Here is a 25964-nt window from a genome sequence, read left to right as displayed (position 1 = left end):
AACCAACAGGCCAAAACTATGAAACCAAGTTGTAATAAACAGGAATTATCCTTTAATGTCATTGCATTCATGTTATATTTATAACATATTTGAGTGGGTGAGGTGGCTGTTATTCCACTTCCTCTATACTCATAAACCCATCGGAGCTGCTGAGTACACACACTGGGCTGTTTGCTCCTATATCGCAGAATGGCACCAGTAAAACACATCTGCCACTGTGAATAAAAGCATGTAATGGTACTATCTTTATGGGGATGGGGGGGCGGGGGGGCGTTCAACACATATTTGTGCTTGGACAACAGTTACAAGGCTTACGATCATAAAAGTGCCATAATTGTGTCCTGGTTGCCACACAGGGGACACGGTAAATAAGCTTTCACATGGTTTGTCCAATCAAATCTGAAGTGTAACACATGACTTGATTTGATATGCCTCTCATCACCTCTGTCACTCAAAAAAAGCACAGGCTGCCATTCAAACACAAACAGGCCCCGCTTTCAAATCATTTTATACACACACACACACACACACACACACAAACACACAAAGGGGGGATCTCCCCTCTGGCCTGCTGCTCCACGGAGCTGCAGTAGTGTTTCTGATGGGATAATCTTTTCTCTTCGTCGTGCCGCAGCCCATGTGAGGAAGGGATTACATATTTATTTGGGGAGTTTTCATCCCGCCTTTACCATCTGTCACCAGTAGTGTGGCCACGGGACATTTACAAGAGCTTTACCGTGGAGTTACGGAGTGATGGGATGAGAGTGGGCGTGAGAGAGGGAGAGAGAGAGAGAGAGAGAGAGAGATTGTGTACGTGGGAGAGGGAGAAAGAGGAAGTAAGGGAGCGCGAGCTACTGGCGTTGAGAAACCAGCAGATGCCAGGTCGCAGCTGTAACCCACCTGCAATTTACCCGACCCCCCCACCCGCCCCACCCTTGACACCGGCAGTGGGGGATGTTCGGTAAAGTGAAAAAGTTGTGGGCTTTCCACCAAAGTCATGCAGTACGGTCTGGGACTTTTCCCATGCTCTGTGTTGGGAAAGGGGAAGTCTCTCCATAGATCCTCTTTTTAGATCCCAGGGTGATTAAGAGCCAACTCAGCACTGATGTCATAATCCACATGCCTGTCGCTTCCATTCTAGCTGCGACTTGATTGGTGGTCTGGCTTACTTTGCTGGCTCTGCCGACCTCAGGAAAGGTGGGGGGGGGGTGGGGTGGTTAAAGCCATTCACTGTATTTGCGCTCTGTAATTGCCTCTCTGTGTAGTAGTTTTAATCACTGGCACACGCAGGATGCATTTCACAACATTCTGTCATGTGTTCAGTATCACCACGTCGCCTGACTTCTTTAGTCTTCTTGGACGATGTGACCTGATGAATCGCAAGAGTTACTCTGTCATTGTTGCATTTCTGACAGAGCAGCTGCTCAAGAATTGTACCTGCCGATGCTCATGGACAGACCTGGACCATGTGGGGGCAGTGCAAGTTGGAAACGCTTTTTAATCCCCTTTAAAAAGTCGATATGGTGAAACATGTCAGCAAGCAGTTGCAGAAAACACAGAGATGAGCCTTCATTTGGAGTCATACGTTTGTGCATGTCAGTGAGGTCTGTTTTGGTTCTCCACAATCTGGTTCCTGGGCTGCCACTGCTCCACTGCGTTTACCAGCTCATTGCTGACTTTGTCGGTGTGTGGTTTGGTGGGAGGCAGGTGGCGACAGCGGGTTTATCAGAGCTTTGTCACCGACAACATCTGCCTGCTGCTGCTGCAGAAACAAGTTTTATAAGAGCGGAGAGACTGAACCAAAACAATGAGCTGAAAGATGCTGAAATGTTCTGAATATGCTAATTTGTCCATTCTCTGGTTTATGATTTCTTTTATTGTTATTTTTCAGGGGGCCCTGAAACATGCCAGGAATGATAGATATCAGGCATCTCAGTATTTCAAGGCACGCCCCTGCTCTGTGGTTACGGTCACTTTGCAGCTCTCACTGCGTCACTTTCGCTGACTTCAGGTCCTTTCCGGCAGCACTTTTTTTTTTTCGCAGGTCCCCACACAAAATGCTCGAGCGATCACATGTTGTTAACACATCTCTTTCACTTAGTTCACGCTACCACATACAGCTGGCCCGTCTTTTCTCCGTTTCCATGACCAGTTCGTCCACACGCTACTACAAAGCCTCCACCACAAGCGCTGGCTTTACTCGACAGAGTTCCACACACATCCTTTCAGTGGCCGCAGCCTCAATCCCCCTCGAGTTCAAACCTGCCCCTGACGGCTTCATTACCCTCCTATATAAACTTTTATTCTAAATGACTTTTTCAACTTTTTCTTAGCCTCTTTTAATTTGCTTTTCTGTTGCGACTGAGATCTGGCTCCGTGTCGGCGAGTTCAACCCACTGTCTGGACTCTCTGCCAGACATGAACTTCTTTAGCCCCTCTAGCACCACTGGCTACAGTACGAGATAAGCTCATATTTTTACAAATTGTTTTAAATGCTGCCAGTTGCTCCATGACTCCATTTTCAAGGTGTAACCGCTTCAGCGGTCTAATGCAGTGATCTCAGCCTAGAGACATACCAAGCTTAACAAGGACTATATTAAGGACTTCTCTGGAACGGCTTCATTATTCATATGTCTCTGCTATTCTGGTTGTTTGATGCCAATTCGTCTTGTCAGCTGTTCAAACTCTGTATTCCTCTTTGTGTTTTGCATTTCGTCAACACTGAAAACTGCCAGACAATTCCCAAACACTTACACATCTCGAGAGGCGCCGACTGCGGACCTCATGTCTGGGTCAGGTGCCTGACTTCCTTTAGGGTCCCCCGTACGTGAGATGCATCACATCCTTTTCTACCACAAAAGTATAAAAACATTTCAAATTTTTCTTTTTACGGTTAACTTAACCCCTTTTTGCTGGCACTCTTAATTGGCTCTGCGTGTCCAGATGGGTCGGTTAGATAGGAAGTATCTTTTTTTTCCTGCAAAGTGTTAGTGTTTGCTCACTCGTTAGCTCTGCAAATGTTCTCTAATGCATGGAGCAGTATCCCAGCAGCGCAGTCCTCCGAATCTTTTTTTCGAGGTGTCACAGACATACAGATATACAGGAAGCAAAAATGTTACATAAAGCGAATCTTTGAATGCACAATGCCAGATAATGACTCATTTAAAGTTAGAAAGCTTTCATCTTCAAGCTCCAAGCAGCGGTGTGCAGGCCATCTGGCTTACCGGGACAAATCCTGCTATCGGTGGGCCAGTGAACCGTTGAATCCATAAAGTTTTTACCGGCTGTTTGGCCCTTTCTGTCTCTTTATCCGCCCTGTCTGTATTCCTGTCATTCGGGGTGCACATGAGAGCATGTTGCATTCGTGTTCCCGGGACTGGGCTTACTGGCCAATCGCAATCAAGTCACTGTCGCTACTGTTGAGGCTGTAAAACGGTGGATAAATAGTTTTGATGTTCATAACTTTATTGTATCTACATTCAAGTTAGCATAGGTCTAAACCGGAAGTTACCCCAAGTCTCTGGTGAACATGCTCTGCCCAGAAATAAGTTTATACTTATTTCAGTTGGTAAGAATTAGTAAGGATGTTAGTGTGCCATTTTATTTTCTATGAAATAATAAATTAAGTAGCAGTAACAATTTCTGGAGCTTTATTTACCTTAAAGCATGGCACAAAATGCGATAAGCATTTGCATATTTTTGTGTGGGTGTGAGGGTTGCAGCAAATACAACTGTATTTACAACCATAACTGACCTCATGTCGTGTATACTCTACATATGAAATCAACCCCGACCGATATGTTGTAATATAGACTCAATAACAATTAGTGTCCACTTACCCATAATTCTCACCCTGGATTTAGGAATAGAAAAGTGTTTTAAATATTGGAGAGCAAATATTTCTTTATAGACTGACCCTTCAGTGACTCAGGACATTAAAAAGTGTATGGAGGGATATTTTGATAGTGACGACAATGGTAAAGTTACACAAGTCATCCTACGGGATGGGGCTACAGCAATAATAAGGGGTAAAATGATCAAAATATTGAGTAGAATAAGAAGACTCAAGACTTTGCTACTACTGATGCAAAATGGGGGCCTTAGTTGGCCCAACATTAAATGCTTCTTTTGAGCAGCACAGCTGAGGACCCTGATAGCATGGATAACAGGTGATATGGAAATGGGTTGGGTGAGAGAACAAGAGTATTTAAGACTCCTCCTCTGTTAGCAAGATACAGCAACTCCTCACAACTGTTCTGGACAGAATGCGGGAAGATTGGCGACCATGCCCGCATTTTTTGGGGTATGTCCTAAATTGTGTCAGTATAGGAGAGATATTCAGAAACCTGATGTTTTCAACACTAAGTGGACACCGGTAACACTACAGCTGACAAGACTGATGAAGGACACAGCCTCTCCATGAACTCAGTGGAGGCGGGGAGGTCGACAGGTGCAGTCTACATGTAACTGGAGCCATGTATACAGATGTGACTGTGATTGTGTATAAGTGCATGTAATAGTGATGGTACAGCGACACACTCCTGACCCTCTCTTCTTTAATCTCCAGAGTGAGTGTGTGTCTGTGATACCTCCTATAAACAGAACCCGAATAAGATTGTGATTTTGTGTGTGTTCACTTCCATATGATAACATTATGGCAATAAAGGTTAAGTGCGAAAAACAATAGTGAAATATCCAAGAAATTCAAGAAAGCCAGACATTTTAGACATATTATTTCTATTTTTTACAATACAGAATTGTATAATATAATAATCTAGATTGTATGTATACGTTTTGAGGGTATGAGTATGAGTTGTTTTGTTTTTTTTCACCCGACCGACGAAAGCATTACGTTAACACCACTTAAAAGTCTTGACCGCAGAAATGTGTTTTCAAATCTTTCAAAAGGAAAAGCAGCAGGGAAATGGAAAGAATGTAATCTCATGTGTCTCATGACAGTCTGATTAAATACCAGAAGGCTGCTCGAACAGCACAAACATAGCGTTTCTCTGGCATCTGTTTTGTTATTGGTATATATTTGCTTTATCTTGAAATAGCATAATTAAATAAGATCGTAAACGTCAAAGTCCTCCTCCTGACTGCTCTTACCATCTCTAAAATTGTTACTTTATCCAAAGTGGTCTTGCCTCAACCTTTTCTGGACCAAAACAGTTTTTTGATCAATCTTAGGCCGGGCCAAGTGGTCTTCATATTACATAATTGTCTATAACATAATGTGCTGATTGATTCTGTTAATCATGCCACTGTCGCTGACTATTTTCAACACTGGTTTGAATTTCAGGAAACTGCCCCGGAGTTAAAGATAATGGGAAGCTTTCAATCTGTTTGTGCTGCTCCAAATGTTGAATAAGGTTTATTATATGCGCTCCCCTCTGGGGTGTATCTTTCAGAAACACAATGTCTCCTTTCATTGCTACACTGATGATGATGTAACGCAAAGACAGTATTTCTCCGAAGCCAACGTGACATTTCATGCTGGATGGACGCACATTTGTGAGAAAAATAAAAGAAAAACTGTGGTTATCCTCCTCACATGCCAAAAATTCAACTCCACCCTCCAATTTGTGCAGGGTTGCTCACTTGTGCTGGTCACTTGTCCTTGGCTCACCGGCAGCTGATTCTAATGTGTATTTCGAGTTTTTATCGTTATTTGTAAAACCTGAAACCTATATACCACATATATATATATACTACATATATATATATATAATGTCACAATATCGGATGATCATATTAAACGTTGCCAAAGTTTCAAATAATGAGGTAAACGTATGTGAAAGTAATCCCTGTGAGGAAAAAGCTCAGGCTTCAGGCAGCTCGGAATACTAGGTATATGCGTTTTTCTACTTTGTTGATGACCTTTATATGGTCATCTGCTCCAGGCACAGTCTGTTTAGTTAAAAGCCTTATTCAACCGCTCTACTACGTTTACGATTGAAGGTTAGTTTCCTGATGGACAGATGTCTTTACTTGTCGTTGCTACGTTGCTTAAGTAATCGCTAACTACTGGCAACTGGAGCCGCCGTTAGCTAGCTAGCTCAGTCAGCTGGTCCTATTAGCTGGATAACTGTGGCCGTGTGAGACGTCCTCGTGGTCAATGGGGAAAATACGTTTTGGGCCGCAGGGGAATTTTTGAGTGCAATACCACGAGTGGCCACTGGGAAAAATTGGAAGCGAGGCTGAGTGACAGCGGTATCCAGGTCTAATCAGAGGCACTGGGTGCTGCCCCTCTGCAGGCTTTCCCAGGAAGTTGGCCAATCAGAAGAAAGTGGGCTTTTAGGGAGGGGGGCCGTAAAGAGACAGGAGCTAAAACGGCTTGTTTCAGACAGAGGGTGAACTAAGGAGCTGCAGAGAATAATTAAGGTTGTTTTTTTTTTGTTTTTTTACTGTGAATCATGCAGAGCTACTCCAGTGGAGTCCCAGAATAAACATATGATGAGAATAATAGGTCCCCTTTAAAGCTATAAGGCAACTGTTAATAAAAACTAAATAAACTGTTTGTCCATGCCCTCTAGCACAACACATATAATTATAGTTTTCCAATCTGACACCCCTATCAGCAACAACAACAACAACAACATTGTTTGTCTGTGCCTTTCAAAACTGTTTTAAATCACTGTTGGAAAAAAGAAATCTGTTTTATGATCGGAGAACGCCATGGTCAAGGTTCGGTTACGCCATGTCTACACAGGAGATGTAGCGAAAGCAGCAGCAGCAGCTTCCGTCCTCCATCTGTGTCGACACAGGATGCTACGGAACTGAGTTGTGGCAAAGCACGCATTTAACAAATCCCTAGAAAATGGCTAATGATGTTTTCATCAAGCATACTGTAGCACATCTAGCACCCTGCTCCCCATGACTTCCTGATTCTTGTACCCTGAAGCTACCGGATCTCAGCTGAGTCCTGTGACTCCTCTCTCCTTCCAGTCTTCCGTCCTTCTCTCAGGCTCAGAGCAAAGAGACATCTTCATGTGTTTCATCATCATCATCATGCTGGAGAGACGCTGATACTCAGGTCTGAGCTGTGGGAACAAGAGGAAAAGATGCCCTAAAAACAGTACTTCAGTCTGCTTTTGAGAAAAGGAACAGATTAGCCCCAGGTAGTATCTTTGGTGGCCTCTCCTGTGTCTAATTAAAAAGGCTATTGTTTTAGTGAGCACATATAAAGCAGTGATTGAGGTGATTTTCATTCTAAGTTGTGCCAGCTCTACGGGACAATCACAGCACTTTCAAGAGCTCCATTTTCTTTTGATCTCGTTTCAGCTCAACCCAGCTCCTCAAGGATCTAAACGCAGTGAAAAAACCTAGAGAGGGAAGACTAGAACAGCTTGTAAATGTGATAAATGAGAGGAAAGATAAAGCGAGGGTCATATAAATGGATAAAAGAAAGCTCGGGTGATCTGCCTCTGCATCTGGAAGTATCCTTTAGCCAAATGCGACATGAGCCAGTGGATGTCAAGAAGGATACAGTGCGCTGATTCACAGAGGGCACGGCTTGGAAACCACTAAACCAGCAGGGCCACTGATTGATGGCGCCAAAAATCCATGCAAACGCATTCATGTGTTTCCCCACGCAGCAGCTGTCCCATATTAATGTAATGTAATGAACAATAAACACCCCATCATGATCGGAATTGCAATTTAAAAGTCGCAGTGATGTGTTCTGAGAGGAATTACAACCACATGTACTTCTGCCCGTAAGAGAGGGGAGAGCAACAGGAAACAATGAGTTTCCTCATTAAATGTTTTTTTTAGGGTTTTTTTGGTTTTTAGCCACGGGGATCACAATGCTGGTCTGGTGTTCGGTCGGTCGGTCAGTTGGTCGATTGTTGCCCCACTGTGGCCCAGGCTAAAATGTCCCAAAAATCTATTGCAATTAGATTTTGTACAGACATTCATGGTCCCCAAAGGTTGAATCCTGCTTGGTGATCCCCTGAATTTTTCTGTATAGCGCCACCATGGGGCTAATATTTTACTTTTTTAGTTAGATGAGAAGATTGATGCTACTCTCATGTCTACTATCACCTGCAACCGATTTAGCTGAGCATTTAAACACTGAAAACGTTTCTAGCTAGCTGCCCCCTCCCTTTTCCGGCTTTGTGCTAAGCTAGGCTAACTGACTGCTGGTGGTAGCTTCATATACTCTCTGTTGAACTAGGGTTAGTTCATGGGTTAGCTAATGACACTCCCGTCGTTCCACCGCTGTACTTTGTGTTGCTGCTGTTGATGGCAAGTGTTAGCACCCTAAACCAAGATGGTTAACATAGTAAACATTATACCTGCTAAAGATGAAACATGTAGCATTGTCATTCTGAGCATGTTAGCATGCAGATGTTCCACAGTGCAGCCTCATCGCACCACCAGACAGTGGACTCTTAACCGATAAGTCATAGAAAATATACCGTATACACACCAGACAACTTATTAAATTACCAGCTTCATTGATAATTCAAATTCTTTCATATCCACAGTGATACCCCTCTGAAGCCCATCACTCCTCACCAGCACATTTCGCCGCAGCGTATCAGACAAGGAAACGGTATTTTCAGTTCCCGAGCAACAGAGACAATAAGGCATTTCTTTGCAACAATCCAGCCCAGGGCCGAGCCGTTCTGAGAGATATTAAAGCAGAGTGACAGATTTAATTATCACCTCCCCACTTCTTCTGCTTCAACTTTGATGAAAAGTACTACATTACAGCAGACATCCTATGCCCTCAAACTAACTTTCACCTTTGCTAATAACTAAGAGTGTAGTTATCTGGAATACCTGCTGAGGGCATGTCTCAGAATAGGCAGAAAGGGATTTGCAATAAGGCTGGATTTATGAAAGGAGGAGACCATCATTATTCCAGTGCTGTGCAAATGCCCCCTACTCGTTATCTCCCACCTTTCCCCCCCTCTCTTTTTCCATGTTTCTCATTTTCTCCTCTTCAGATTACATAATGATCTGTGGTCACTTTTGCTGAAATGTAGTGCAGTTGCTCCACCTCTCCCCCCCTTCTCTGTCCATCTCGTCCTGTTTCTGGATTGCATGAGGTTCCGCTGTTGCTTACATTGCAAATGGCCTGGTGATGCGCCTCCAGAGGCTATGCTGAATAGGAGGTTTTGTTTGGACACACACGCCAAGCAGCACTCTCAGACAATACCAACTGCAGGAGGCCCACTCTGCTGACCTCCCCTGCCACTCGGCATCTCCGCTGCCAGATCCCCTTTCACTTCCATACAAATCACTTAGAAAGAGGCGGCAGGCCCCATTCTGCTGGCAGGATGTTGTGTCGCCCCTGTGGATCGGTATACATGTGCACAGCTCACACCTTTTACAGTGGCGTTACTCCACTAAACTGCTATCTGCCGTGTTACTGTTCCTGGACACTGTGTTTCTAATGGGCTAATGTTTGTGTTTGTCCCCGTGTGCTTACATGCACATCTCTGTTAGCTGTACGTAATTCCTTTCGAGCAGTCGTTGTCGTGGAAACCTTGTTCAGGTCTGGTCTCCAGCTGCTGTCAAGCCTGAAGCATGCTGGGACATGTGGTGGTGAGAGTGGGTTAATAATCAGCCACAATGTCAGATCTGCAGCCACATGATGTCTGATGGTTGTATTCAATTTACGCTTTAATTGCAGAGAGGGACATACATGTCAAAGATGTCACAGCTAAAATTGTGACCAACTGATAAACATGCCTTTACATCTTTTGCCCCATCTTTACTGTGTATGAAGTGAAGATGAAGGCCTGTGGGTGTGAGGACACCGCATGCCAGAATAGAAGAGAATTAGCAATTCAAGTCAAAGAGTAGAACTTAGTGAATACAGTGTGCCATTATCTGTTTGCACCTGAAAATAATGAATGAATGTGTATGGTGCCATACATTGATGTTTTCACCGTTTTGTCTTTGTGGTTTGGTCTCTTTTTCGTCTTATCCCAACTTGCTTTTATTTCTTCATAATTTTGCCTTTAAGATGAAAGAAGGACACCGACTTTATTGGCCGAGTGTGTTTACACATACAAGGAATTTGACTCCAGTTTCCGGTGTCTCTCAATGTACTTAGGCACAGTGCAAAGAACAAATAGGAAGATAGAGTATAACATACATAGACATACAGCTAAAACAAGGACAACACAGCTAATCAAATATAACAATAACTATTATGAATAAGCAAGTAGGAATGGAAATATATATATATATATAACAACTTACATGGTTACATAAAACACACATTGTGTACATGGTTACAAATAGTGCAAGAGTGTGTGGGAGTGCAAATTAAGTTGGAATAAATATTGTATGGATCGTCTGATAGCTTGTGTACAGTGGCATATGCACAGTGTATACATATACACACATACACAGCGTGCTTACATTTACCTTTGACAGTGAATTGATATTACATAGATCTATTTACCATTAAAATAAACAGGTAAGATTTAGTTTAAATAGACTGCACTGTAACATCCGACATACACAGGATCCAGCTGCGAAGCGTTCTGGCGAAAAATCCTTATTTTGCAGTCACAACATCGTCCGACAAAATAAACAAAAACCTAGCCGGAGCGCAGCAGGAATGCGATGCAGGCGTGGACCCGTGGACATTCTGTGTAACAGAGATGGAGGAAATGGCAGTAAATGTCATCGAACCAACATAGGTTGTTTGTCATTGTTTGTCTGTCCTGGTTCCAATCAACACGACAGCATCTTTTGCGAGTGCCTTCCAAAACCCACTATCATCACAAAAAGGTATTCATAAAAGCGATTTCTGATTTGCCATCGTTATGGTCTGATTGAAATGGGATGTGCACAGTAGCTTCCAGTGTCAAAGTTCACCCTGAACTCTCTAGGTTTTGCAGTATATAGTGTATATACATATATACTATATATAACAGTAATTCCGCCTTCGCTGCTCAAAGACAACAGTTATTATTCACACTGACACAAGACGTGGGGTTAAGTGTTTCGGCAAACAACTAATGCTGTCATTTTTCCAGAGACGACGTCTTGAGAAAACTCTTCCTGTGATAAAAACGTGTGCTTATTTGTCAGAAGTCCACCTTTTAATATACTGTATCGGCCAACATATCTGCAGCCTTTGTTCCTGAGCAAACACCAGAGAACTCCAAAGGGATTGTCAGAAATCTTAAGTATCCAAAGGTTCAGCAAGAGCACACCAAACCTAAACAGAACAGAGCTGAATCACATCTGTTGATGGTGCTCGTGATATTACCCGGGGATTTCCCGTTAAGCCAAGAAAATACGGACGGAGTTAATGGTACACATAAAACATATAAACCGTCACAAAGGCAGCTGACGCTGTATGCATAGTCCCCTCTGATACCAGTGGAACTGCAGTGAACCATGAGCCGCACCGCATTATCTGAGCATGTTATGTAATGCAATTTTATGTACAGACTCTCAGAAATTCACCTCAATCATGTTGCAGAGACGACTGCGGGCCAAAGGAGGCTTTCTCGTTTGAAGGTCAAGGCCGACGGAGAGTGGTGTCTGCATTATTAAAACAGGAAGTAGAAGGTACTGTACAAAGGAAGGATGTTCCAGCAATGCGCTTGTGTACGGCACCAAAGTCAAGCCAGGCCAAGGAAGTGCACTTCACTTCAGGCCTTTCCTCCACCGTGCATCTGCAAGGTTACATGACATGGCTGCGGTAAAACCGTCTCGTGTTTCTTCCTGAAAGTCGTTTGGCCAGAGTCCAGTCACCGCTCTCCTTGCAGACAGTTGTTATACCTTAGTGCAATGAGGTCATCCGTGGGGAGACTTTTAAGACTCGACGGACTTGTTGGTGTTACTTTTAGTTAGTCAGGACCAAAACGCGCGTCTCTCGACTTTAAGCCCTTCTATGCCGTCAACTAAATGGACTCCCACCGGTCTGACTTGTCAATACTGATGAATACTGGTGAATTCAGTTCCAGTTGTTTGTGATGTCTTGAGGGTCGTCTTGCATTGTCTTAAGTCAACTTGGCTTCTTTGAGAATCCTGAATCCAGGTTTTTACAATTGTCTGCAGAGGTGATACTTGAAACCAAATGTGGCTAGCCTCTCTTTGTGCTTTGAGCACTTTCCACCAACTGTCTTCACCTCAAATGTGTGCGCCATGTGTGCGTCTAAAGTGTCTCGTTTAGCAAAACCAAACCTTGAGGTTGTGGTCCTGATTTCATTTTGATCAACATCCCAGGCAGGCTGGAGTGTTTGTTATGGTTACATCAGTCCTGATCATTAAGAGTGATTGGGAAATGGGGACATGTAAATATTATTACCTGCAGGATTTAGTGGGTAATGCCTTGAACATAAACATGAATGTACAGTATTGTTCAGCCTCTTCGTCCTGTTCACAAAAGAGTGGCATCTGTGCCATTTCATTATGTCCCTACATGACTTGTTATTGTCTCCTTTTCCCTTTTTAAAATGATTAAATTTTTTTATGTACAATAGTTCATTTCTAAAATATGAACAAAATCAAAAATATAAGCAATTTAAGTAACAGAACGTGGCACCAACTGTGGCTGAAATGGTGTGAAATTGAGGAAATGTAATTTACTACATTTACTCAACCGCTGTGCTTAAATACGACTTTCAGGTACGTGCAATTTACATTTCAGAGGGAATTATTGTGCTTTTTACTCCACTATGTTTATCTGACAGCTGTTGTTACTAGTTAATTTGGAGATTAAGCTTGTATGTGTCCAACATATGATTACTGTAGAAATCTGATGAAAATAGGATGGATTCCTCATAGATTAAATTACCCAATAGTATACCTCCACCAGCTACAAATATAAAATGCTGCCTTAACGTACCAGTGACAATATTGAAACGCTTTGATAACACTCCAAATTGTGCCATTTTGCATAATGAGTACTTTAACTTGTACTGGACTGTTCGGCGTGAGGTTTTGGTCCTGATGGACCGCAGCCTCTTGTATGTACTCACACCGGAATGCACACCTTCTACTTGTAAGGGAATATTTCAGTGGTAGGTTTGGTATTATTACTTTTACTTAAAGCAAAAGTTCGACAATATTTATGAAGAGTATGGTCCAGACTATATCTTCAGCTCTATATGTAAAGTTTCATTTTCCGGTGGAGAGTTAGATGAGATACCACTCTCATATATCAAAAAGCCAAGAATTAGTTTGGCACATAACCTCCCGTCACAGCAAAATAGTTTTACACAAATCAAAGGAAACGTGTCACGGTGCTGATAGGTGGATTTTGTTACAGTTGGATAGAACGAGGCCAGCTGTTTCCCACTGCTTCCACTGTCTTTGTGCTAAGCTAAGCTAACCGGCTGCTGTCTGCACTGTAGCTTTATATTTAACGGACAGATACGAGAGCAGTACTCCTCTTCGCATCTAACTCTCCACCAGAAAAGTGTATTTCCCAAAACGTGGAACTTTGCTTTTGTCTGTTTAACAGACAGATAGGAGAGTGGTGTTCATCCTCTCATCTCACTCTCTGCCAGAGGGCGTAAGCATGTTTCCTCAAACATTGATTCCTTGAAGGAAAAAGCTCTCAATACTCCCAATACGGCCCCTGCTGTAATTGTGTATTCCTGGCTTTCACCCAGCACACTTTTGTTCAATTCACATATCCAATTTACCTCACCCTGTCCTTCACGGTGCCATTATCTAAGAGCCTGCAGCTTCAGGCCCAAAGTAAAACACAGGCGGTGTCCGAGATTGAGGGCTGTGAGGTCACCACGGATACGCGATGACAGCTCCAGTCAGAGGCCCGACTCTTGAGGGGTCACCCGGTCTGTCTGCCAGGGTCCCGGAGCACATGTGGAAGTATGGAAGGTGAAAGAGTGAGTGCTGAGAGTAAAGAATGTGACCACTTGCACTCTGAGCTTCTGGATCCATACTTAGCCTCAGACTTGTATCAACTTTATTTAAAAAAAAAAAAAAAAAAAAGTCTATGTGGAATCCCTTTTATTTAGTAATTGAATTACTTGGCCTAAAGCCACAGGAAGATAAAATAGAGGTCAACACATCTTTGCGGTACACAGCCGGATGTGTTGTTTATTCTTCCTGGTCACCCCCCCCCCCCACCTCACGCTCCACAGCACCTTGTCGTGGCAGCGACAGCGTTAAAAGCGCTCAGCCAGTCTCCACCTTTTATGTAAATGCCAGTGTGTGTGTGAGTGAGTGTGACCCGAGGCGGAGAGAGCGCTCATTGAATGGGCTGGGTGGGTAGGTAGGGAGGGGAGGGGAGGGGAGGGGTGGGGTGGGGTGGGGGGGGGAGTTGCCTTCACGGATGTGTCCCTACGCTCACAAGAAGGAGGCGTGTGGCTCTCTGTCTCCAGTGTTAGCATCTATTCGGAGGAAAGGAGCGATAGGCTGCCTTCGGATGCGAACGTGCAGTCATGTCACGAGCGCTGGACCGGGCAACGAGAGCATCTGAATAATCCATACGGGCGATAAGCAGACTCCACAGCAATAAAGCAATGGGTGGGCAGATAACGCGAAATGCCTTTTACGGTAAGAAATACATGTGTTTTGGCTGTAATGTTTTGAGCATGTATTAAAACGCACGCTGTGCTGTTAAGGCCAATACGTCCGGCTTTGGTCATTTGGTTGTAAAGAGCGGTTAAGTGTTTAATTCCCGGACGAGCGTTAGCTGTGCCCACAGCACTGGCTGTGTTATCAGGTACCATATTGCCACTACAGCCTATTCTTTGGTCACAGTTACGTCACTCCGGTGTTAAGAATAGGGGAGGGGGAGGGGGGGGGGGTCTCGAGACGAGCAGCTGTGTTCCTCTCGTCTTTTGACCGATGTCACCACCTCCTCGCGCTCCAGCGGGGTGCTGTGTCCCACCGTAGACTGTTGTGTCGCGCGGGCTGAGGAGCGAGGGATGGAAAGTTGTGGGTTTCCCTCCGCTCCGCGCGGCGCTGCGGCGTGGTTCCCCCCCCCTCCCTCCCTCATTAAATGAAGAGACACACGCGCACGTTGATTTCCCATTGCATTGTCCCGCATGCTAACAGTAAGGTCCACCTCTCGCGACGATTTGTGGCTATAAGCAAAGCCGCTAACAGGATTGCAGAATCCTATTGCAATTTGATTTGGTCTTGAAGTAGGGTCTGATTTTTGTTTATTACTGGAACAAATTGGTGTTTTTTGTTGTGTGTGTGTGTGTGTGTGTGTGTGTGTGTGTGGATACAACAGTCTTCAGGTCTTTAAGGTTAATTGAAGAACTGAAGAGCTCCCTGGGACTTAGCGGCTCTGTCAGTTAGTAACCAGTGGAGGTCCGTGGGCAGAATGTGGGCCAGTTTCAGGCCTTGTCTGATGCTCCCTGTGGTGACAAACAGCAATACCATCATTGATTTTTTAACAATAAATGTAGTCCTCCCCCTTCTATCTTTCTTCCTCTCTACCATTGCAACATTTTAAGAACATCACAGCAGCGCACAGTGCCAATAGTATGATACTGAACTCACTCTATGTTTCTATAGAATTATTCTTAGCATAATATCGTATATATATTTGTGTGTGTGTGTGTGTGTGTGTGTGTGTGTGTGTGTCTGTGTGGTAACCTATGGGACTTAAGCCAAGTCCCTGTTCCTACAGCCTCTTCTGGTTTTGACCACCTGATCATTCTAATTAAAGCCCCAAGATTAATCCAATTAGCTAAAGAGGGACAGACTAAGACAGCAGGAAGAGGAGGCTATAGCTCCTTCTCTTTGGGATCAAGGTCAAACACCTCCATTGAATTACGTTTTGCAAGGTGTGTGCGTTCAATTGCAATATCACCCGATTGCTTAGCTGTTGGCTCACCGTGTAAATACTGTCCGTTTTAAACAGGTGAGGTTTTTTTTCTTCCAGTTTACAGTACATCAGACCCATTCAGAAATGCCAGTGTAAGTGCACTTCCTGGTGAGGAAAAAATGGACCCCCCCAGAATACGGGTTCAGAACAAGGTTCAAACACAATTTTGGTATCATTCAAAAGATCTCGGAGCTCTACCCGTAAGCCCATTTCAGATACAAAACTGAGTCTGGTTGGTGCTAATGTTTAGGCTGACATTCGCTGTTGTAATCTTTTCCTGGCTTGTGGATCAATGGTATCTTGCCCCCTTATTTCTGAAAGTATTTGTTGACAAGGCGAGGACCTGAGCTACCAGCATGGCGTTGTGCATGCTGGCTCACCGATATGGCTACTCTGATGCTTCAGTGGAATGGACTCATTAATTACTATTAATGTTATTAATTACACCTGGGTTTCTCCCGCTATGACAAGCCAAAATTTCAATTTCTTTTTTTTATGTCATTTCCTGTCCTTATCCCTTATTAACCCACACCTGTGAACTCTCTCCTTGTTAACATTTCCTGGACCTTCTCCTCTGGAGAATTCTGTCTCTGGTGTCACATGATATTAATATTGATATTCCTACAGTCCTATTTATTTTGTTACATTGTACATATGAATATCAATGCATGTACATTGCCTGAACTTAATCCATAACTCAATTGGCATGAGTATTTGGCTAATTCTTTAAGTTCTTTAAACAAAATACACAGTGCGCTTATTATTGCATTGTACTATATTTTGCAACACTAAAAAGCTTTAGCCCACTTATTACAACGCTGATTAGGAAATAAATCAGTAATTTGACACAATATAGTAATTCAGAAATGGATTATTAGCCTAAGAGAGTATTTTATTAGAATCTATTATTCAGACTTCGTTCATAGTAACATAAAAAGCAACATGACTAAAACGTTTGTTCTCAAAATGAATTGAAATCATCAACAATGAATATGTAATTGCTTGATGCTTCCAGTAAGATGGTGAGTGATCTGATTATCAAACAAACGAAGCTGACCTGATTTCTTCCTGCGGTGTGATGACTCGATGTGAAACACCAGCAGCAACAGCCAGTTATTCACAAACAACAGTCAGACTTACAGTCAGAAAAAGTTGTGTTTAGAAGTAAAAATGTGGAAAAAAATCCGGTAGAAGAACAGAGGGGTTAAACTGAATTTGATATTAAAGCACAGGCATTGCTATGGCGACCCACAGCCATTGATAGAAAGCATTTGTTTGCTTCTGCTGCTCCTTTCTGGAACGACAGTGCAAAGTTTAAGAAACCAGACTCATCGTGTTTTAACCCTTCCAGTGATGCATCCCTCCACGCTCGTGCTTTCGGAAAAAAATGCAGCTGGCAAAGGACTGAAACTTCCTAAATTGAAATCTATTATCTGTGTCACTGTTCTCATTATGCACTCACCGTTTACGCGTAGGTGTGAGAAAGGTGTGAGTTACTGAGGAACAGATTATGCTTTCTTAAGCTGCACCTCTGCAGGCTGTTGTTCCTCAGGTGTGAAGCACCAGAGCACATCCAAACAGTGCTTGCTGAGGTGGTTGCATAATTGAGTCTGCCGAGTGTGTGGGAGGTCCACTTCTGTGCTCCCGATTGACTGAAAGTGGGCCAGTGTCTGAGGCTGCACAGGCTGATTCGATGGAGCGTCTGGCTCCACTCGACGTGAATTGGACTCAGTATCCAAACGCAAAGCGGAGCTGAAAAGATGCACATATAACAAAGTTTGTAGAATCAGACGGGATCCATGCCTCGAGTTTATAGAATGCCAAATAAAGGCTGTGGATAGTTAATGCAAGCTACAAGCCACCATTGACAGTATGTCCTTTTCCTTCTTCCTCCTCTATCTTTTTTCTGTCTTTCTCTTTGTGTGTAGGCGAGTAAGAGCTAGAAAGACAGAGCTTTAATCAGTTGCTGGGGACTGACAGAAACATATGTCTCAGGGTCAGGTGGCGTTGTAAAGAGAGTGTGTGTGTCAGTGTCACCCATCTAATTCTTACTTTGTTTGACTTAAGGCGGCGTGTTCTGGGGCAACAGTCTGTCACCTGCATCAGCACACAGGGGGTAGATCCCCCTCACTTATACACGTGTGCAGCCCTAGCCTTCCTATTTGTCCAGCAAGCCTGCAAAGTTGTGTGTGTGTGTGTGTGCAGCCAGGCCTTTCATCCTCACGACAGGTCCCCTTCAAGGCAGCACCCACATAATGACTTCCAGCCAGTGCTGAATAGCATCTTGCCTGCTTTCAGTCAATACACGCTGCATATCATTACGCCCCCCCACCAGCCCTGCTCTCCTTCACTGCCAGAGAAGCATCATTGGATTGCATTGGTCTCGCGATATTATCACTTATTGATCTCTGTTGCATAATCTCGCTCATGAGGAGAATGCGGTAACAGCAGGAAGATGAGCGGGTCGTGGTGGATGGTGTCAGCCAGACTTCATCATCTCCTCTGTCTCACCTTTCACTGCCAGGTCATCACGGTGTGAATTATTGACAGCAGAGAGTCTCTACAGTAGGGTAAGCCCAGGGTAGGAAACTAGACAGAGATATTCCTTTTAGGTAGTAAAGAAAGTAAAATAAATAGTTGCGACTGCTCACATTTTGTAATATGTTATTTTTATTTTTGCTCAAGTCTGCGTTCTGTTTCCTCTAGGAGACAATGAAGTTAGTTGAGTTGAAGTTGAGTTAAACTTATATTGATAATAGATTCAATCGTTCAAGTCCAATCCATAATTTTCATCATCGATTCATCTGCGGATTCTTTTCTTGATTAATTGTGTGGTCTGTAAAACAGAAGAACACCAAATGTCCAACACAGCATCCCAGAGCGCGATGTGACATGAACAAATGTCTTGTTTTGTCTGACCGACTGTCCAAACCTCCAAAGCTTTCCATGTAATGTAGCGTAAGAGCAGAAAAAGAAGGGAATTTCTCGATTGACTAATCTTTGCTCTATTGAAGTCACTTATTTCCGGTTTTCTGGTTTTGTGCTGTTGCTCGGTCAAAACAAGCAATTTGAAGACGTCACCTTGGGAAACTCTTGACATTTTTCACTAGGAAGACATTTTATGGACTAAACAATGGAAAATTTGACAGATGATTTGATCATATTTAGCGACAGCTTTGCATTAAAGTGAACGCACATTGTTAGCCTGTTCAAACCTCTGAAACCTCTTCAGACCTCCGAATCACCACCATTACGTTGCTTAGCCTTTCCTACATTCATATTATTTTTTTAATTCAGCAACATGTTGTATCTTGAAAGGTATTGTCATGATCCCACAGATTTATTTTCTCTGCCCGGAACAGATAGCATTTTTACCTGGGCCGAAACCGACGTTTAAATCCAGCATTTCCACAGACTGCGCCAGCTACTGAGGCGGTCTCGGCAACAGACCTGGTGTACGTTCCAAAAAGAAGATAAGCAAAGCGGGGGGCGGCACCGTCTGTGGAAATGTTGGACTTGAATTTTGATTTGCACTTGGCAAATGTTTCATCATTTTGGGCAGAAAGTAGACAACCCAATCCGCTGCTGGACAACAGATGACATGGGCTAACAACAACATGGCCCCATCATGCATGCAACATTACCATGGGCACGAGTTAATGCATCAACACTGAACCAATAGATTTGTCACGACGTTGCCTAGCAGCGCTCAAAGCCCTTTGGTTACCACCAACATAATGAGTGATGAGTCTGTAATGAGTGTCCCCAGGTAGAATAGCAGCTACAGGTACAGTTACTATCACTGCCACAGTAGTAGTCACTGAGCCATTGAGCCACACACGGCCTATTGGGTTTCACACACTCGACCTGTATCTGTGTAGCATCTGTCACATGTGTGTAAATGCACATGCGAGGAGCTCAGTAAGAGCAGGAAATGTAATACCCTGCGAACTGCACTGTAAAGGGCACCAGACATAAGCCGTGAGCTGTGAGCACATGAAGCCACCTTGCCTGAGCCGTATTCTAAAGCATCTGAGCCTAAATGATAATGCGTGTGATTAATCGTCGCTATTATTGCGTGATTCATTTCACAGTTGGCGTTACATCGGGCTGAAATGCCATTTTGTCATGAGTCAGTGGGATTGAATACATCATCCAGACAGTGCTGTGTAAACATCATTAAGATGTTGTTTGTCATTGCCCTCCAGGCTTGTTGGCGGCGTTGTAAATGACACTGTCAACGCATCTACGGAGGGCAAAACCAAATACAGAACTTGAGCAGAAAGAGTCAAATTTTACACCGGTAAGAGGAAATCCGCGCTTTTATCCCTCCTGAGCTGGTAATGATTGCAGTTATTCCAAGAGAACAAAATGAGTGTTGAAGCATAACAGTCCCAGGTTCCCTTTTGTACAGTAGCACATTACCAATAATTTACACTGATGCAAACATGTAAGAGTTTATTTCATGTTACGCCCAACATTAGTCTGCATGCTTGCATATTCCAAACCGGCTTAAATATTTAATATTAGTGTGTGTGGGTGTGCCTGTGTTTTCTCCAAGGATGAGTGTTAAGCTGGGCTTTACATAGCAACAGGTACAGGGAGTGGGTGGGTACGTGGGCTACCTGCGCTACACAGGCACTGCTGCTGTTGTGACTGACTGCTACAGACTCGTCATGTTTCCACAGTGATAAAATCAGGCATAACGGTTATATATGTATGAGATCTGGATCTGTGGTATCCGTAAAACACTAGGTTTGTTTCAGCGTACCTAGTGGACACATGGGCGGGGTCTGGAGAGAGAAAGCTTGGATCACACTAGAAAAGGATTACCTACACACAGTCAATTTATTATGATTTACATGGAGATTAATCTGTATACATTCCAAGTGTTATTTAGTATTTCAATCATTCTGTAAGATTTCAACCGAATGTAAAGTAATACAGCTTAACTGTTACCTTATGAGAGCATTTAATTTGGAGAATAGCTTTTTCAGTTACAAATACTGAGCAAATATTTGAATAGTGTTCTCCCACCTATCAAATCCTATTTGCATGGTAAACCACTTAGCTGATGGTTGGTGAGTAACACACACACTGATGCACACACCAGCGGCTCACCTCTCGCTCCCCTTCGTCAGCCAAATGAACTGGCGAGAGATTAGTTTACTGCTCCACGGAGATGTTCACTGGCGTATGACAGGTATTAGCCCCACACGAGCCTGTGTGTTGCGATTGGGGTGGGGGGGTGGGGGGGTTGGAGCGGTCGTGCACGTGTTGTTATTAGTGGGATAAAGACCTCCATACAGAGCCCGAGGAATACAAGTGTTTCATCCTGTTCATTATAAGACACCCTTGACCTTCGGCAGAATGGCTCCGGTGAGGCCCCCCCCCCCCCCCCCCCCACACCAGATAACGCACGCATAAAGCTGTGTGCACAAACACACAGGTTTCTCAGCTGCCAGATTGATGTTAACGGGAGCCATTTTCAAGCCTTTTACATCAAGGGGTCACATCTCGGGCTCTGTGGACACGAGCACACTCCAGGATTTGTGTTGCTGAGTTAATTAAAGGGCTGAGACCAGCCGTTGGTCCACTTTGGTCTGTCTAATAACTTCAAACTACAACATGGGATTTAAGAGTAAACACTGAATCTTAAACAGTAGAACCGCCGTGTGGAAAAAACAGTTTACCACCCATAAAAGCCTATTTTTACTCAACTAAATACAAAGCTTAACTGATATTTTGCTGTCTCATACCCTGCTACAGGGCACCTGTGTAGAAGATGAAATACTTTAACAATAAAGTTATAATAAATGTTGCTCTCCACCAACCCCTTAAGGAAATATCTGGCTCTTTAAATACTCCACTGTGTTCACCAGCGAGTCACTAACTTTGTCTGCCAATTGGTGAACCAGAGCCTTTTTTTTTGCTGAAAACACCTTCCTGCTGCAGTTGGAAATGAGGTTGAGAGTGGTGAGAGTGAAACATGAAGGTTGTTGTTCCTGTAAATATAATGGGATCAACATAGAAACCACAGTCTTCCTCCTCCCCTTGCTTGTTACCTTGGATAGGAGGAAGGGTCAAAATGTCACAGAGCACTTAAAGACACTTAAATCCCATTTAATCGGGTGTAGCAGCTCAGTAGTTGACCTGTTTGTTACAAGGTATGAGTCAGTATATCCTATCTGATCGACCTGCAAGTACAAACGCCTGTTAAGCTGTTGAGTCAAGACATTTGGTAAAAGAGAGGATTAAAAGATCTATCAGAATGATATGAATAAAGTTAGACGTTAGTTTTGCTCTTGATATTCCCCTTTTGTTTGCTGAGTTGCAAAGAGCTAGAATCTGAGACTATAAATATAATTTTGTTGTGTCTGAGTAAACAAAAGGCATCTGTTGTATCCTAGCTGATAGCCGCAGAGTGAAAGAGTGCACTGATCGAGACCTTTAGATACAAGGGGTTGCTAAGGAACATGAATTCACACATAGCCCTGTTTCTCCCGACAGCAGCTGCGCCTCTTTAGAGCCCGGTAATGCATTCAGCTCAATCTGCCCAGGACCATGTGCACCGCATTCAACAACTGCTCTCCTGTGGCTCTTGCCTAAGACAAAAGGCCTCAACGATGCTCTGAGGTTGGGGCCAGCTCGAACGCTAGACACGCTTACGGGGTGAAAAACTGGAAGCGCTGTTACTAGATAAACACAGACAAGAGGGAGACAAAAAAAAGAGAGGGAACACAAAGGGTGCTGCTTTTTAAGGACTAGCTGCCCGGTCTTATCAGGACTCCACAGGACATCTGCTGCTGCCGCCACTGCACTAGCTTTCATCTGTTTGTTTGTCAGACACTCTTCTATGATTACGGCAGTGGGTACAGAGTGAGTCCAAAGCACCATTAACTGAATATTAACTATAATCTTACTTTGACATTTTCAATTATAGCCATTTATTATGTGGCTGTCCCCCCTGAAGTCGGAGGGTAGGAAGTGTGACGTGTGTTGCGGCTGGTGTCAGAGGCAGGAGTGAAACGTTACTGATACACCAGGGTAAACAGAAGGGTTTGCTGATGATGTATCAGTCCCTCGGATTTGAAAAGATGGGGTGTCTTTCTAGCCAGTAAATCATACAGGGAGAAATCAATCAAAGAGGAAACAGACATACCAATATCTCCTCTGACAGTCAATAGTCCGTAATGCATCACAGCTGGGAGACATGATGCACGTTGAGTCAGGAATTGGCATTATTGTTTCCTGGGCCTACAAGCAAAACCCTGCTGGATACAAAGTATCCAGGTGAGAACTTTTGAGGGAAACGTGGATCACTAACTGATGTGAAAGTAGACCAGGCCAGTTGAGAGAAAGCGGGCAACAACAAAAAGATAAATGAAACCACCACAAAACACTCTAAGGTCTGGAAATCTAACATCCAAGAATGATGATATGTAATATATGGAAGGAGTGTCCGATGGCGGAGGTTTTAGGTTTCTCTGTCGAAGCCGTTCAGCTCAGTTCAGTTCCAGACTACTAATTTAGCCATTTTAATCTTGCCAGCTCTGGAAAATATCCTGTGCTCCAGGACATGGTAAACGGACTGCGCTTTTCTACCTTAACGGACAAAGTGCTTTACAGTTGGCCTCTCACATGCACAATTAGCGGACGACCCACTGTACTGCCCCACGTTGTTTCCAGAAGCTGCCGAAGTGCTGTGGTCATACCCCCTAAGCCACTCTCACCCAGACTCCATTCAGACACATTTATCGCTCATGCATCTGATTATCAAGTCAGTCGAGCCTTCCTCTGCATGTCTTCCTGACTCCTGGCAAGCAGCCACTGAACTGCCGGGTTTTGGGATGAAGCACATGACAGAGTGCGATATGTGATATTTAGTGATATTTAGAACTATTTTGTTGGGTAGTATAGATCGGCAATTTAGCCAAATAATGGATGGTTATTAATATCTGTGTAGTGTGTACTATGTTGAAAACTGCATTCCAGTGCCAGCCCAACTGTATGGGCCAAAGTCGACAAGGACCATCTCGTCACATCCATTGGCTTTTCTAAAGGGCTGTTTGTCTGGGAACAGTTCAGTATGTGAATAACTGAAGAGCGTAATTTACAGAGTAATTTTTGCAATCTTGACCTGCATGGAGATTTGCTTTTCACCCTGCAGAGCCCAACGTGATTATGGCTGATTAGCTTATTGCTTCGTTGCTCACAAATAATCAACAAAGGACCCAAATACAAGAGCTCAGAAATCTTAGATTATGAGGTAATATCTGATGTTATTTTCTGTGATGCAAAGCTTTTCATCAAATTTGAAACAAAAACATCAGACTCTAATTACAGTGACTGAATCTAACCTCCTGCTCCTAATTAGGACGTTTTGGTTTTTTTTGTTTCACAGTGAAGCTCATCTTTCTCTGTGCTTCGCTCTCCTTTTGTCCCTCTCTGCCTCAGACTCCCTCGGTGGCCCGTTCCCTTCCACGTCACACCGATGTCACCACAAACCCAAGAGGTGCCTGCCTATCCAGTGTGGCAGCGTTGGTGGTCCCCTTCCCATCAGCCCACTTCTCTTCCATCCAAACGCCAAGGGATCCCAGATCGTCATGGACCTTGCCCAGAAGACGGTCAAGAGGCAGGCCAGTTTCTGCAACGCCATCACCTTCTGCAACAGGCCCATAGCGCTGTATGAGCAAGTCCGCCTCAAGGTGTGTTATGTCCGAGTGGAGTACTTGAGCTCCTGAAAGTCTGGGAACTGTCTATTGTGCTATTTGACCGTTTTCATTTCAGGTTTACATTTAAAATGGTGAGTCAAATTTCTAGGAAGTGATCACATATTTTCAAAATAAATGAACAATGCCGCATTTGGTTTTCCCCAGATTACTAAAAAGCAGTGCTGCTGGAGTGGGGCTCTACGTCTGGGCTTCACCTCCAAAGACCCCTCCAGAATAAACCCAGACAACCTGCCCAAGTACGCCTGCCCTGACCTGGTCTCCCAGACCGGCTTCTGGGCCAAGGCCCTGCCTGAAGAGTTTGCCAACGAGGGCAACATTATCGCCTTTTGGGTTGACAAGAAGGGCAGAGTCTTCTACCGCATTAACGAGTCCAGTCCCATGCTGTTCTTCAGCGGAGTCCGCACAGCTGAGCCCCTCTGGGCCCTCATCGATGTTTACGGTCTGACCCGCGGAGTGCAGCTGCTAGGTAAGATGGCTGAAGAAGCATAAGAAGCAGAGCTGAATTACCAACCAGGCAGCTGCCCCAGGGACCCGGACCCTCGGGCCCTAATTTAATTAACTGAATATATACTGAAATGGAAAGGGGTTTAAAGGAACAGTATATAATAGGGTATGTAAAATACTATGGTATTTAAGGTATGGTATGATATGTGCTGGACTATTTTTTGGCTTGGTTGGCAACCTCGTGGTGACGACAAGACTCCATAAAGTCACTGCTCCTGGCCAACGTGTTAATAGTGAGTTTTAGAGCTGCTGGCAGGCCGATTTCTTCACCTTTTGACAGAGCCAGGCTAGCGGTTTCCTCCATTTCCCAGTATTTATGCTTAGCTACGCTAACTTGCTGCCGGTTGTAGCTTCATATTTAGCATGCGGACATGAGAGTGGTATCTTTACATCCAACCCTCGACAAGACAGGGAATAAACCTATTTCCCAAAATGCCAAGCCATTTCTTTAAGGTGACTCCTCTATTTTTAGCTAATCTTAAAGGATATTTCTGGTTTATTTATATTGATAGTGTCTATCGTGGCTCTACAAGTCACGCTCATTTTAAACTCGCCACCTCCATCGTAGAGATTTGGGAAAATGAGGAAAATAGCATGCAGCTTTCCAAGTACTCGTGATTTTCCATGAATCATTTGTCTCTGAGTCAGACTGGAAGTAAACACCTGGGACAGCCATTATGACTACGTGCATAGGAATCATGCATATTTTTTTTGTGTGAGGATGTGGGTAGCTTACCATTTGGTGTGTGCTCTCTCTAGAGATGTAGTAGCAAACAAAATGACATAATTGACAAGATACACACCGTGCAGTTTTCATAGACTAACGGTACCACTGGATGATAGAGACTCTAGTCGGGTCTAGATTCACTGCAAGTTGACCAAAACGCTACCGTCACATTCTTTTTATTTTTGGTTATTTTTTACCTGGGGGT

At 43.8% G+C, this 25964-nt stretch overlaps 1 protein-coding gene across 2 annotated transcripts in view; it reads left to right on the top strand.

Annotated features, from left to right (window-relative positions):
• Positions 1-25964, top strand: part of neurl1aa (neuralized E3 ubiquitin protein ligase 1Aa) — a 64149-nt gene that overhangs the window by 11762 nt on the left and 26423 nt on the right. Inside the window, exons 1-3 of one of the 2 annotated variants that reach the window (XM_070924047.1) lie at positions 14475-14508; positions 24251-24501; positions 24673-24994. In XM_070924047.1, the coding sequence (XP_070780148.1) occupies positions 14475-14508; positions 24251-24501; positions 24673-24994 (607 nt within the window). Of the gene's footprint in view, positions 1-14474; positions 14509-24250; positions 24502-24672; positions 24995-25964 lie in introns of those variants that run through there. The other variant, XM_070924040.1, reaches the window with a different exon arrangement.

The sequence above is a fragment of the Enoplosus armatus genome, chromosome 2, assembly GCF_043641665.1.
Source record: "Enoplosus armatus isolate fEnoArm2 chromosome 2, fEnoArm2.hap1, whole genome shotgun sequence".
Lineage (NCBI taxonomy): Eukaryota > Metazoa > Chordata > Actinopteri > Centrarchiformes > Enoplosidae > Enoplosus > Enoplosus armatus.
This window is presented reverse-complemented; position numbering and strand designations above follow the sequence as displayed.